The sequence below is a fragment of the Sturnus vulgaris genome, chromosome 9 (genome assembly GCF_052056855.1).
Source record: "Sturnus vulgaris isolate bStuVul1 chromosome 9, bStuVul1.hap1, whole genome shotgun sequence".
In the NCBI taxonomy this organism is placed as follows: Eukaryota; Metazoa; Chordata; class Aves; order Passeriformes; family Sturnidae; genus Sturnus; species Sturnus vulgaris.
In genome coordinates, this window is record NC_142251.1 from 23830363 (window position 1) to 23844922 (window position 14560).

At 40.7% G+C, this 14560-nt stretch overlaps 1 protein-coding gene across 3 annotated transcripts; it reads right to left on the reverse strand.

Moving 5' to 3' along the window:
* Positions 1 to 4369: 4369 nt before the first annotated feature.
* Positions 4370 to 10546, reverse strand: RO60 (Ro60, Y RNA binding protein). Of its 3 annotated transcripts, none has more exons than XM_014886754.2 (8): positions 9987 to 10546; positions 9080 to 9300; positions 8668 to 8814; positions 7286 to 7423; positions 6942 to 7058; positions 6074 to 6187; positions 5522 to 5668; positions 4370 to 4620 (listed from the first exon to the last, which is right to left on the reverse strand). In XM_014886754.2, exons 1-8 carry the CDS (start codon positions 10537 to 10539, stop codon positions 4468 to 4470), a joined length of 1590 nt encoding a protein of 529 aa, XP_014742240.1. In that variant the 5' UTR covers positions 10540 to 10546; the 3' UTR covers positions 4370 to 4467. The 3 variants fall into 3 exon arrangements, 2 of the variants coding, with proteins under 2 accessions (XP_014742240.1, XP_088026269.1); XM_088170143.1 differs by having other exon boundaries at positions 10216 to 10355; XR_015805504.1 differs by having other exon boundaries at positions 4483 to 4620; positions 6081 to 6187; positions 9987 to 10541.
* Between the last annotated feature and the right edge of the window lie 4014 nt (positions 10547 to 14560).

Here is a 14560-nt window from a genome sequence, read left to right on the forward strand (position 1 = left end):
AAGAGATATATATCCCAGCTACACAATGTAAGCTTTGAATTTATAATCAACAGGAATGAGGCATAATGAAAAGTGCTACAAGTACCAAAAGTATAGTAGGAACTTCCATTTTACATTTAAAAGCTTGGGTTTTAGGCAGAAAAATATGGTCTTATGTATCATTTACCACTATGGGTAAACATGATATTTTTATAAATCATAATTATTTTCAAATTAACATCAAATTCACTGTTTAAAACAGTCTACATTAGCATACAAGAGGCTGAAATACATATGTTTTAGAGGAAGTCATAAAAGCATCACTGAAAAACCTTTCAAATCTTATAAGACTGATCTACTAAAGAGATCTTTTAACTTCCCCCCATACATATATATTGAAAACACAGCATTAAATACATATACACACAAATTGCTATCAATTTCTGTTCCAAAGTGGTAGAATACTCACTGGCTTTCTCTTTGTCACACTGTTACTCTAAGACAAAAAATAAAAAAGTAAAAATAAAGAATCCAGTTTCAATCACTTCCTAAACAAGATTTTGTGAACATGGAGGAGGGCGACTGTACAGTTCATAAAAGTTTTTAAGAATTGGTCACTATAAACTGGAGGTAGTTTTGAAATATGTTAGCTTGAATTAATTTATTAAATCAGAAGTAACACTAATCTACAAAAAGATTTTTAAAAATGAAATACTCTCCTGTTAGGAAGATTGTTTCTGAGTCATTGAATACATTCTTTTGAAAAATAAAAAAAATGTAGCTTTTTGTTTCTGGTAGTACCCACTCAACTTTGGTGAGCAGGCCAAGACACATGCACTTGTGAATCTTGCTCACTGAAGGTGTGCTGAGGCTTCTTGAAGTCGTGACAAGGACTGAATGTGAGATCCCAGTCATTTCCAAGGTCTTTTTCTACTAAAAACAGTTTTTAGAACTTCCTGTAAAGTGTCTGAACTCTAAACTAGTGCTTCTGAAATAGTATTGTGCAGAAATTGCCCCTCACTTTATCTAAAGGCATATTTCCTCCTGGAAACCCAGATGATAATTCAGAGAGAAAAATATTAGCATGAGCTCCTGCACTTTTCAGTTTTATCAGTATAAAATGTCCCTGGGTAACTTTTACACTGTATCACAGTCACATGGTCTCAATACATACCAGAAAAAACTTTTTGTAGAGTTTAACTGTAACCATGGAAACCACTGAACATTAGTAACACTTAAAATACAAAGACTTTTAAAAGTCCAAAGAGAAGTCCCTCTCAATGAAGTTGCTTGTAAACTGCCATTATTAAAAATACTAAGCCCATTTGTTTCCAGGCCCATTCTAAAAGTATATCATGAATTTATTCTTGCAAATAAGCATTCCACAGCAATGGGGGAAATTAAAAATCTCTCCATATTTATAGTCTACTATAAACGAAATTAAATTTTATACTATGTAACCCTGTAAGCACTTTTAGCAAACTTCTCACCGTTAAATTGTGTGCAAAAGAAAAAAAAAAAAATTCCTAATCTGCTGTTCTTGTTTTCCCTTCACAAAAAGGTAATAAAGAATCACAAAATCATGAGGGTTGGAAAAGAGCTCTGAAGCTCAAGTCCAACCATCAACCCAACACTGCAAGGTCCACCACTGAGCCTAAGCACCAGATCCACGAGGTTTTGGAACACTTCCATGGATGATGATTCCACCACTTCCCTGGACAGCCTGTTCCAATGCTTGGCTGTACACAGGATTTGGGGTTCAGCCTCACCAGTGCCAAGTAGAGAGGAACAATCCATTCCCTGGTCCTGCTGCCACTCTTTCTGATCCAAGCCAGGATGCTCTTGGCCTTCTTGCCCACCTGGGCACAGATGGCCAAGTTCACCCACTCTAGACCAGGCCCTTTTCCACTGGGCAGCTTTCCAACCTCTCCACCCCAGCCTTTACATGAGATTGTTGTGATCCAAAGGCAGGACCCAGCACCTGGCCCCACTGAACCCCATACAATTGGCCTCAGTCCATGGATCCAGCCTGTCCAGACTCCTCTGCACAGCCTTCCTGCCCCCCAGCACAGCAACTCTTTGGCTCAGCCTGGTGTCACCTGCAAACTGAGGGTGCCCTCGATCCCCTTGTCCAGATCAGCCATAAAGACACTGAACAGGACTGGCCCCAACAGTGAGCCCTCGGCAGCACCACTGGTGACCAGCAGGATGTGACTCAGTCACCACTCTCTGTGCCCAGCCATCCAGCCTGTACTTCAGCCAGCAAACAGTGCACCTGTCCAAGCAGGGGCTCCTAGCTTCTCCAGGGGAATGCTGTGAGAAATGGTGTCCTTGGCTCTGCTGAAGTCCAGGTAGATCACATCCACAGCCTTTACCTCATCCACTAGGGAGGTCACCATTCAGAGTAGAAGATCAGGTTGGTCAGGCAGAACCTGCCTTTCATAAAGGCATGCTGGCTGGGCCTGACCCCTGGCTGTCCTGCATCTTCTGTGTGATTAAGATGATCTATTTCATAACCTTCCTGGCACTGAGGTCAGGCTGGTAGGCCTGTGGTTTTCTGGCTCCTCTTTCCGGCCCTTCTGCTCCATGGGTGCCACACTGGCCAACCTCCAATCATCCTGAGACCTCCCTGGTTAGCCAGGATTGATGACAAATGGTGGAGAGCAGCTTGGGTGGATTCCATCCAACCCCATGGACCTTTGAACATTTAAGTAGAGCAATAGTCACTGTTTCCTCCTGAATTACAGAGACTTCATTTTGTTCCTTGTCTCTATCTTTCCAAGGACAACTGGTCTGACTATTAAAGACTGAGGTAAAGAAGGCATGAAGTACCTCAGCCTTTTTCTCATCCTTTGTGGCAATGTTTCCCTTCACAGGCAATAAAAGATGGAGATTCTCTCCTTGGCCCTCCTTTTGTTGCTGATGTATTTGTAAAAACACTTTTTGTTATCTATTATGGCAGTGGCCAAATTAATTTCTAGCTGGGGTTTCACTTTTCTAACCTTCCTGCATAACCTAACAACATCCTTGTAGTCCTCAAGAGCATCCTGCCCGTTCTTCCAAAGGTCTTTTTTTACCTGAGCTCCAGTGACAGCTCCCTGTTCAAACAGGTTGGTCTTCTTCCCCACATGGGGACAGCCTGCATCTTTAAGATCCCTGAAGAATGTCCAGCCTTCCTGGACCCCTTTTCATACAGGATTGTTTGCAAGGGATTTTCTCAATCCAAAATAGCCAAAGTCTGGCCTCTAGGGCTCCTCAGCTTCCTCTACACCCTCCTTGATGACTCCAAGGTTGTTCTCTGGGGGTGATCTACCTACTTCCTGGCACTGCTGGTCTCTGCTGCTGCTGAAGTCCTGGGGGACAAGACATTGGCCATCCTGCAGTACAACCCCTGCTCCTGTGGCTGATGAAGGCAGCATGTCCTCAGCAGCAATGGAACTCCAAAGGCCACGAGGAGCTGGACAACATTGTGGCAACAGTACCCTGCTGAGGAGCTGGATGTGGCCAAGCTGGTGTCTGTGCTGACTGCAGCACTGGTGGAGAGCAAGAGCAGGGTCCAGCATGGTGACACAAAGTGTTTGCTGTGGTGGTGTCTTCCTTGGGCCCAGGCAAAATCACCTTTCTCCTCAAGGCAGTGGATGCTGTGGAGCTTGAGGACAACAGGGATGGGGTAATTCATGTGGTACAGGCCAGGATAGCCAGGAAGACTTTGGTGAAGTTCAGGGACCAAGGGTTTGTAAAGTACACTGTGGTCCTGCCATCATCCCATCATAACAGGGGGTCCTGTTTACCCCCTGGGACAGATCCAGGCTGGCTGTTGCTGGCCCACAGAACTCAGAGCACAGTTACTGTGGCTATCACACAAGGGATGATGCTCTCTGGAGCTCCAGCTCACACAGAGCCCAGGCTGGTCAGGGAATTAAGTCCAACTAGAGTTTCCAGTGTGTGTAGTGTGTATAGGAAGAAACCAACTGCCTTGGGCAAATGAGCATGGGAGCACGGAATACAAGGAAGGTGGTTGACGAGTGGAGATGCCTTTCTGAAGGGGAATGGAGCAGGGCTGCCAGCTGTGCTGCAGGACTCTGAAGGGTGATGTGACTGCACTGCCAGCCATTACCAGGAGTGTCCAAACACACAGTGTGTTGCTGCATGGCACCAAGTCCCAGGGTGACAGCGGTGACATGTGGCTGCCACCTCCACTGGCAGGAGGATCACTGGCTACTGACAATTAGTTTGACACCAGAGATACAAGCACTGAGTTTCTCTGAATCTGTTAGATTTGCATGAGACTGAAGTTCTGTTCAACCTTACAAACACCTTAGTGAGAAGCTCTAGTCAGAAATGCTTGAAGTGCCACCACCTTCAGTAACATTCTGATATGTATACAGTATGTCATAAACTAATAAAGTATATTTGGCTGGGAGTTCCCAGGGTGAAGTCTGTTGCTGGCAATGCACCCACTGGGAAGAGCAGATGCCTAAACTTAACTTAAATGAAATCCAAAGCGAAGTTCCGAATGACATCCAAGGCTCCTGTATCGAAGCCGCAGATGTCCAACATTCCTCTGTCATCCGGGTCTGCGATGGCAAAACCATGGGAGGTCATTCCACAAACAACCAGCTTAGCAGGAATAGCCATTTTCTAGAGGAAAGAGACAAGGAATATCAGAAAACATATATAGAGTATAACATGTGCACATGTGCAGTAACTTAAATATGCCAGAGGGCCAAATCTCGCTTGCATAAGCCACTGTCTGAAGGGCTGGACTGACAGAAACAAGGAATGCAGGAATCAGCACTGCAGGATGCCTGTCAACACTGGAATGGCAGCTAACCTCAACTAAGGAAACCAAATTAAAGACTTTTGGTATTCATTTCACCTGGGTGGAAACTATGTAATGATTAAAGTCCATATACCCATGCCTGGCAAACACAGTTTTGGTAGTTTAAAAATAGTTTCTTTAAAGCATAAAGGATTTTTTGCTGAATAAATGTTTCCAATATAAATGTGCTTGGAAAAGGTATTTTTCTTTGTTCTACTGCAAAATTATGAAGCTGTACAGCTTAGAGCTGTCCCTTTAAAACACAATGGGCTTTCTTCACAAGATACTGTCATCTCATCCTCTTGACATTTGCCTTCATTACTTCATTGAAACTTTTCGACATTTACTGCAGACACCAAAGTTGAATTTAGCTCTGAGAGTCAAACATCATTCTGTAACAACTATAAAAGCTTATTCCATCAATTATATATAGGATGGACAAATTCATACAGTCCCTGAGTAACAAAATTTCACGGGACATTGCAGCACACTGAGCATGGCAGGCTAATTTACAAATCCTTTTAGCAATTCTGTGGTTTTAAACATGCACAATTAGTGCAATATGTGCACTAATTCTGCCTAACTGCAGTACTGATAAGTTTTTAACAATACATAATTATTCACTGAACAAAGACACAACCAGTCCAATCTCTAAAAGATTTTTAGAGCTGGTACTTTGTATAGTATTTATTAATCATAAACAGTTGGAAGCATATTTACCTCTCTGTACTCTGTAAGGGCCATTGCAGGAGGAGTATTCCCAGCAAAGGTCTCATTATCAGTAAATATAATGAAGACATCAGCAGCTGTCTGAGTTTTTTGAGCCCAAATCATTGGAAGGGAGCAATCAGTGGTACCCACTGGAATCTTACAGGGAAAAAATAAATATAAATGTAACACATTAATACAGAAATTAACAAACCATGGAAAAATTACTTTTGATGTAAACTTCGTATTTTACCATGTGTTACTACACAAAGAGACTTTTTCTGTTAAACTTGGTCATTTTATCTATGTCTGTCCAGGGCTTTTTTTGTTAAATTTTTTAAATATTCTTTTCAAGTCAACTCATTGTGATTTACCACTGCCATTCTAAATTGCTATGTTTAATATCTAGCAAATGAAATAACGGCGTTTGCTGGGCTTGCCCTAAATAAAATGCACCAAAAAAATTCCAGTCTTGTACTCGAGAGACACAGATTAAACAAGGTAGCAGAACTTATTACAAAGAAAATACAATGTAACTGCTGTCACTTTTTTTTTTTTACATACTTCATACATTTTCACTAAAACTTGAGGTAAGGTCATGTCAGCCGTCACTGGAAAAGGGACCATTTCGTGTGAAAAGGCAACAATTTGGGAATCCTTCTCAGTCCGTGCTACAACCTGAGAAAAGGGAGACAAAAATAATTCAGTTACATTACTCTGAATTTTTAATGCCTGATTTGAGCCATTCCCACCAACACACAGCATGACAAATACTTTTATATTGAAGTCCATGGCTCCTCATAAACAGTAATGGTTCACTCTACACTTTAAATATTCTTTAATATTACTGCAAACAAACACGGCAAAAAGAGCTGAACAATGGCTCTAATTACTGTAACTAAAGATACTTCCTTTATTCTTCCCTCCCCTCTGACATAAAACCTTGACCATTTTTAAGGGCCAACACAAGTTCAAGTCCTCTGCAATAAAAGCACAGAACACAAGAAGCTTTTGAATACTAAACTGAGGTGAAAGCAATTGTGAATAAAAGCCACATTGATAACTCAAATAGACATAAGAATTCTCCCAATATTTCTTAATCTAACCTGTATTTTTTTGTGAATATTTCTGAAAAAATTGAAATCTGTAAGGTAGTAAGATTGCTTATAGCAAGCCATTTTATTAGAGCTAAGATAAGTGAAAAACCTGCCCTAACCACTTTGATTTATAACAGAAACCAATTTCTTCAAACTGAGGTTTCTGAATATGGTTGCTAGTAGCTTTCATCAATGAGGCACAAGGTCACACCTCTTCCCCAAAAATGTTATAAGTAAGTTTCCTCTTGATTTCTAACCAGCTTTAGAGCACCTTTGTATCAGAAAAGCAATGCAAGCTGAAAACAGTTATAAATAAAAGAAATGCAAAGCCTCACCATACACATTACTGCTGCAACTGTGCTGGCATTGAGCACACTGCCCAAAACCTTTTGTGTCATGGATGCACTGACATCAACTGCAATTACAAAACGTTTTCCTGTTGGTTCCATTGTCTGAAAGAATAAAAGACAAAAATTAACAGGTACATATAATTTATATATTAATTTCTTCTGCTGCTTTCACTCCTAAAGTGGGCATTTTCTCCTCTTTCTGGGTAACATCAGGACAGTGCTGCTGCCAAAGTTTCAGAATTGTTACCCGCTTCAGGAACTGTTCTTGATAGGCTTTCAGAAAACACAGAACTCCCAAAAAGCTTAACAAATTGGAGTACTATAAATACCTTGAAAGCTTTGTAAAATGAGGCATCTAAAGCTTCTAAAATGTCTTCATCAGGACGCCACCAAAGCTTCCCTCTGTTTCCATGTCCAGCTTTATAGGTCTCTAATGCAACCAAAATATGGAAGGGATGTATTCTACCCTACAGGTAGAAATCAAAAATAAGGGTATGAAAATTTAACCTCCTTTAAAAAAAGCAAAAACTAAATGTGAAAATAAGTTACTATTACAGAAAATCACAGGTTCAATATACGGTTACTTCACATTTGTTAAATCTAAAGAGCTCATGCAGTCTTTACACAGCTGTTGGATGAACTGATACTTGTGGGTTACTGATAATGGACCTCACTCCCTCTCAAGAATCCTCTAATTAACACCAAACGGGATGCCATCACCAGAATTCTGGTAAAATTTTGCATTTCTATGATTGTCCAATGCTATTTTCCATCACAGGCTTACAGTAAGAGAAAGTTCCTGCCCAGCTGAAGAGAAAGGAGCTGAACAAGGAAAAGAACCAACTTAAAACTAGTTTTATACAAGATACAGTAACACTGGACAAGAAATTATTTTTGGAACATAGCATTCATTTTTCTCATGCTATAAAGCACTCCAAACAATTTTTTGCTTTCCATATATAAACTTAACTTATATAGCCTTATTAACATTTTGTTATCTTTGTGTTTCAGTCTTTAATCACTGCCAGCATCAAAACTCAGTGAATCTGAATGCCTGTCCATGTCTATCTTCCATCAAGATACTGAGCCATGATCTTTGCTCACCCTTCTCCAGTGCCTGTGTATGATTAAGGAAGAAACCAGAGAAAAGAAGTTGCAGTAGGATGGGGAAATAAGGACTTTTGTTGTTGTGCTCAATTCAGCTCTGGTGCTGAAGAATTTAAGAGTCCTGATTTTAATTTTCTCATCTCACAAAACTGCTGCTCAGGACACTTGTCCTCTCTACCTTTGACTAAATCCCTGAAAAATTTATTCTCTCTCTGGGGAACCCTCTTTTCCCTCTTACTTTCCTACCACTTTGATGGGCAATAAAACAATCAGAAAAGAGGGAAGTCTCCTTGTCCATTTTGTTTTTCCCCCTCAGTTGCTATGTTATTTTATTAACTCACTTAAAAACTACAAGTCTCAGAAGAAACTGATGAACCCAACTAGCAAAGCTTGCCACAGCCCTCATTTAAGAAAAGATCCAACAGCTGCCAATACACTTAGTTTATCAAAATGTTTCAGAAAACAGGAGGGGAATCAAATGAGAAAATATAAACAGAAGTATTGAAATAAAGTTGCAGGCATTAAACTGCATTTTTTAAATAGGATAAACAAAACGTTAAAAATTAAAATCCACTAAGGCTGGCACTGATTATAAAGTTCTTACCTTTTTTAGCAGTTTCTCATTTCTCAGTTTTTCACATACTATTGCCACTTCTGAACCTCGTGGTTCAAGCACTGAATTTGCTGACAGCTTTCCTAAATTTCTCAACAATACAGAAATAGGCATCTCCTTGAGTAATGCCTTCCAAACCTATGATGAAAGAAAAGGGCAACACACAAAGACGAGATTTTTCAAACTACAAGAACTGTTAGCTACACATTGAATAAGTATATTTTAAAAGAAATGTAAAAATGACATTAAGATCTCAATTTTTTTCATGAACTATTTGGGTAAACAACTTGAAAAACAGCATAAGGGCTATTTTAAAAGAAATCTATGCTTGGGACTCTGAACAGCATTACCCTATGGAGAATTCATATTTCTATGGACGATTCAACTAAGGAAGTTTACCCACCTCTTTAGATTTCAGATGGTTTGTCAGGAGATGCTCTCTAACCAGACCATATTCCTCTATCAAATGAATAACTTCCAATTCATCTTTCGTGCGTTTTACTTTCTCCACAGCCTCCAGATACTTCAAGAGTTTTTCAGTCTCAGCAGAAACTGCTTTCTCTTTATAAGCTTCTTGGACATCTTTCCACCCCTTGGTAATATACTTAGTGACTATAGCAATTCCTGATGAAAAAGAAAACCATTTCTCAAGCAGGATTACCATCTGTATACTGGCATTTATCATTCTAGCATGCTAATGAATTAGCAGGTTTCATTCTCAGACCTGCCAAACACCAATTGAAAAGGTCAGCCACACACAATTTAGAGCAGTACTTTTAATTACTGAATTAATCTCCTTAGAAGTAAGGAGCTTTAGGTGTTTGCTACATTGCCCAGAGACACTGTGGATGCCACATCCCTGCAAGTGTTCAAAGCCAGGCTGGATGGAGCTCTGAGTGGCCTGGGCTAATGGAAGGTGTCCCTGCCCATGGCAGGGGGGTTGGAACTGGATCATCTTTATGGTCCCTCCCAATCCAAACCATTCTGTTATTTTAAGATTTGAAGTCAACAGATCTTCCCACATAATGAAAAAATGTTATTTCATTATTTGTAAGGAAATAGGAACAAAATTAGGGTGTTGTGGTATTTTATCTTGTCTTGATATAGGGAAGAAAAGAAGGAACAAACTCTGTTTACCTTGAAGATAAACAGGTTTGGTTTTGATATGAACATCCACGTTTTTAAGACGCAATTTACAGAATATTGTCACTGAGAATTCATCTACTTGGCACTTGCGTTTCCAAAATACTTCCACAGTAAATATAAAAGGTTTAAAACACAGTATTTTCAGGTAAGTAAAAATTTATTACCTTCACTGGCAGGTTTTAGGTGGGACAACCTCAGAAGATCTTTATGAGACCAACCACTTCTTTGCTTATATTTTGTAACTGCTAAAGCAAGAGCCATGCCATTCTTTCCATTGTACCAATCTGCAACAGCTTTCCTCAGAGCACGGCCCCACATGCCACATTTCATGCCCTCCTTCAGATCTTTTTTAAACTGGATGAAAGTAAAGAGATGGGTTGGTATGCAACACACCTCGGGGACAGCTTTAAACGCCGCTTGTTTTGTTTTGGCATCAGAACACTGCGAGCAAACTGCGAGGGCAAAGAGCAGGGGCTCCTGTTTTGCCGCTCTGCCCTCTTGACTAAAAGCTTTTATTTCTTCAACAACTTCGCAGCCTCTGCCTTCTTCAATCAGCCTTAGCAAAGCTTCGGCGTTTTGAAAGCCCAGCTTCTGCTCCTTGACGTGGTAAGCGGCGCCCTCGGAGCCGAAGCACAGGAAGCGCTGCAGCCGCGTGGTGTCCGGGAGGCGCCAGGCGGCACCGCCGGGCTCGGCCGCCCCGCTCTCCTCTGCCTCCATCCTTCACACCCGCAGAGCTCTGCTGCAAGAACAACACACTTCATTAACAGCTACGCTTGACTGCTCTTTTAGCAAAGTAAATACGTGGTGTCTATGAATTTATAATCTTGCGTTTTCTTTCATAAATGTAATCATAGCGTACTCCAAGTGTGTAATAATACACATCATTTAGGGGAAAAGAAACAAAAAGCTGAGTTATAACAGCAACCAACTTACTTCTTTAAAACCAACTCAGAAACTACTTAACCCCAATAAGTGGCAGACAAAAAACATCTGGTGTTACAGCCTTTTGCCACGAATATATTACATCACTTTCTAGGGTAGATCTTTATATTGCAGACTAAATGGCTCAAAATTCAGATCTTGCCCTGCTCTATTTTGCTCAAGAATTGCTAATACCAACCGAGTAAAAACTAGGCTAAAATGAAGAACTAAGATACAGAAAAACTGATTAGTTAGAAGACTCTGTGAGAGTTTATGTTAGGTTTCAGTGAGGCTTAAACAACAGCTTCTTAACAATTGAGTAGCTCAAGAACAAATTATCTTTGCTACAGGCTCAAATAGTCAGCTGCTCCAAGTGAGATCCAAGAAAACACAGAGACAACAGATTCTGTACTGATTTTACATTCAAGTTAAGAAGCAAAAATTCACAATCACTCAGTTCTATTTACACACCCCTGAGCTGCAAGAAAGCTGTAATATTTGTAGGGCAACACCACTGCTCTTACTAGGAGAACATTCAGCAAGGTAAAACTCAAGCCATGACATCTAAATTGAAGCAAATTCAGGTGAATTAAAACTAGCAGAGTAAGGGTAAGAAAATTCCTCATCACCACTACCTCCAAAACATTAATAGCACAAAAATAAATTCAGTTTGCTCAGTTCTTACCGAACAATAAAATTACACTAAATAGCACCAAGTGCTCCTACTGAAAACCAAAAAGGCAGAACCAATAATCCACTCCATCAAACTGCATATAAATCTTAAAATACGGGGAATAAAGTCTGAGCACACAGAAACGACATTTCAAAGAAATCCACTAAACAATTTTCAAGAATTGCAGATATCTACTTTTGACTTTTTTTCTTTGTTCAGATAGTGAAGACGAATAAAAGCCATTTTGCTCCATTTACCAGGATAAGCTAGCAGAAACAAATGTCACTAATGTAGACAGAGGAGTTTCCCCCCCAGTTTCAGTAACACTCTGGTTTAAAAACAACTTCCCTACTTCTTTGACAGAGAATTTCCCTTTTTCTGCAAGCTACTAGAAATGCATCTTTGCTCTGTTTCTGCATATCAGCACTAATCTGCACCCAGAATTAAACAACAATCATCAGTGCTCCCACTACATTCTACAAACTGATAAAATCATAAAAATAAAAGCCATATACTGACACATGGTTTAAGAAAGCAGATTTCATTTAAAATTAAGTAAGAAATATCTCTCATTGTATTATTTAGATCATCAGTGCTCAGCTAAAATTATATATTCTATCCACGTTTCCTGCCAAACCTATTTAAATACACACCATGGTTGCACTGACTTTTTCCCTGACATCTGAAGCATGCAAATACATTGAAAATAACAAGGGCGGTATTCCCCATGCATGAATACCACATGAGGACTTTTTCATGTCTAAATACATTTTATTTCAATGCAGTTCCATTAGTTCATTTCATTACACAGTAATGTCAGTAATGTTTCATAATAAACACAGAAATACCAAACAAAAATTCTGAAATCACACTTATTTATCAGAAAAAAACAGTACATGAAAGATACTGAGAAACACTATTATCTTGAAGGAAAAATAAGAATGGGAAGCATAAGGAATCACCCATGCACAAAAAGACCTCCATGGATATAAAATACTGAGCATGATTTCTTGCTGTAGCTTTCATATCCCTACTATAATAAATACTACTACATTGAAATGAAACAAGTGGGAAAACGCTTATGGATATTAACAATGGATAATTTTTATGTTTACTTTGGCGTGAACCAGGCTATTCATGGACCCACCACAATGGAAAGAGGCGTATGTCCTCATCCATATGCCTCTGACACAAACCCGTAATAGAAAAGATAATTTCAAATAGTTTTTCTGACACTTAGCTCCTTCATTTGCTTTTTTAGGAATATGCTATAAGCTACAAACCCAGATTCTGTTACAATTTCCGACAACTGTCTAACACAAATTGCAAATTCTTAAAAATAAATTGGCATTTTAAAAACTACCTTTGAAATCTGCAATAGCTTTTGGAAACCACCAATCTCACTACCAAACAGTCACAGCAAAAGCATCAGATTTACACTTCACCAGCAGCCACTGGAGAAGCATTTATTCATGGTAGAGCTGCTCAAGTCACGTTGGTCATTTCTAACCCTGTATTACACCCCAGCCTCAAAATTCCCAGAGCTATTCCCTGCCTTGGACTCGTCTCACTCCTCTGCCCAGACCTCAAGCTTATTTTTTCGTTTAACACCTGTACAACAGAGACAACTTTCCCCCTAACAGGTGGGTAAATGAAATGCTCACTTAACATATACTCTACTACAAGCCTACTCTGCACCTGCTGAGCTGCAGCAGGGAACTTAAATTTAACTTGAATTTAAAACACCTGTGGAGGATTTATCCACAATATTCTGGCCCCACAAGCATTTTCAGTTTCTGAGCTACAGGAATACGAACAGCAATTCCCAAACTTAGAAGTCCCAGAACCGGAGTTTTCTAACAAAAATTGCAAAATTAAACACCGTGGCATTATTAATGACCCACTATATTTCAACTGCCATATAAATTTTTAAGTAAAATATGACTTTGACTGCTCTAGAACAGTCTATACGCTAGTTACACATCAACTAGTAACTCAATATTTTTAAGTTGCTGCACCATAGCATGATTCAGTTCTTTAAGTAGACATTCATTAATTTCAATGACTTTTCCAACTTGTTCAAGCTTTCCTAAGAAATAAAATGTCTGACAAGTTGCATAGATGGATTTAAAAAACCATATAAAGTACAAAGTTTAACAGAACTACAGATTCTAATTTAAGTTCTTAAGTTTAACTGCTACGTTAACAACTAATCAAATTTAGTAGCGGAATCCTATGGAATTAAACTTTGAAAAAGTCAGATCTTTTATGACAAAAAAAAAAAAAAATTAGCATTTTAAAGACAGGATTTCAAATTGCCTTTGAATACTTCAAAACCATATATACTTCATATATACCCGGAACTGCATTCCGTTTCTCTGCTCTCTAAATTGTGAATAAGCATTAACCTGAAGACTATCAGGAATGTCTTCTGAGTTAATCGAGCAGAGACCACAACATTGTAACAAAACAGGCTCGTGCTACAGATTAGCTCTGACAACAGAGTTCCCATATTTCAGAAAATAAGCACCTCTACGTCAACTGGGATGCCAGGAGAACACTTCCCAGATCACCAAGGCAGTGATGCACGGCAGCAGCACAGCCGGTACCCGACTATACGAACCACAAAGCATCCCACGCATTTCTACTGCACAATTTGCAAGAGCCTGTCTGCTTAAAAAAAATGTACGGACCGGGGGCCAAAGGCAGCTTAGCTGACGCAGCACAGAATTAGGAGATAGACGCACCTAAAGCGGATACCCGAGGAGCTGCGATCGCAGCTGTCAGTCTCCATAAAGACGATAAACACGCCTAAGGCCAGAGACGCGCCCGGGACCGCCCCGCGGGCCCCTCACGCCCAGGTGCTCTCCGGAGCTGCCCCCCCCCCCCCCCGGCCTCTCCGCACTCCCCACGAATCCCTGGGGCCGGCCCGGGGACCCCGCACCCCGCTCCCCCTGCAGCCCGGGAAGCGCCACTTGCCTGCGAGGCGGCGGCCCGGGCGGGGCCGGGCGATGCCGCAGCCCCGGGGGCCGCGGGGCGATGGGCAGGGGAGGCACCGGGGGCAGCGAGCGGCGGCCGGGCCGCTCCGGGCGCGCAGGGGGCGGGCAGGGCCGGGCAGCGCCGCTCCGGCCGCCACAGATCCGC

What these genes read in the sequence shown, in the direction of transcription:
- RO60 (XM_014886754.2), bottom strand. Translation starts at nt 10,539, where the DNA reads ATGGAGGCAGAGGAGAGCGGGGCGGCCGAGCCCGGCGGTGCCGCCTGG. An exon ending in CCTAAAACCTGCCAGTGAAG is followed by an intron (nt 9,301 to 9,986) that starts GTAATAAATTTT and finishes CTTTTTCATCAG; the next exon opens with GAATTGCTATAGTCACTAAG. An exon ending in ACCATCTGAAATCTAAAGAG is followed by an intron (nt 8,815 to 9,079) that starts GTGGGTAAACTT and finishes CTTTCATCATAG; the next exon opens with GTTTGGAAGGCATTACTCAA.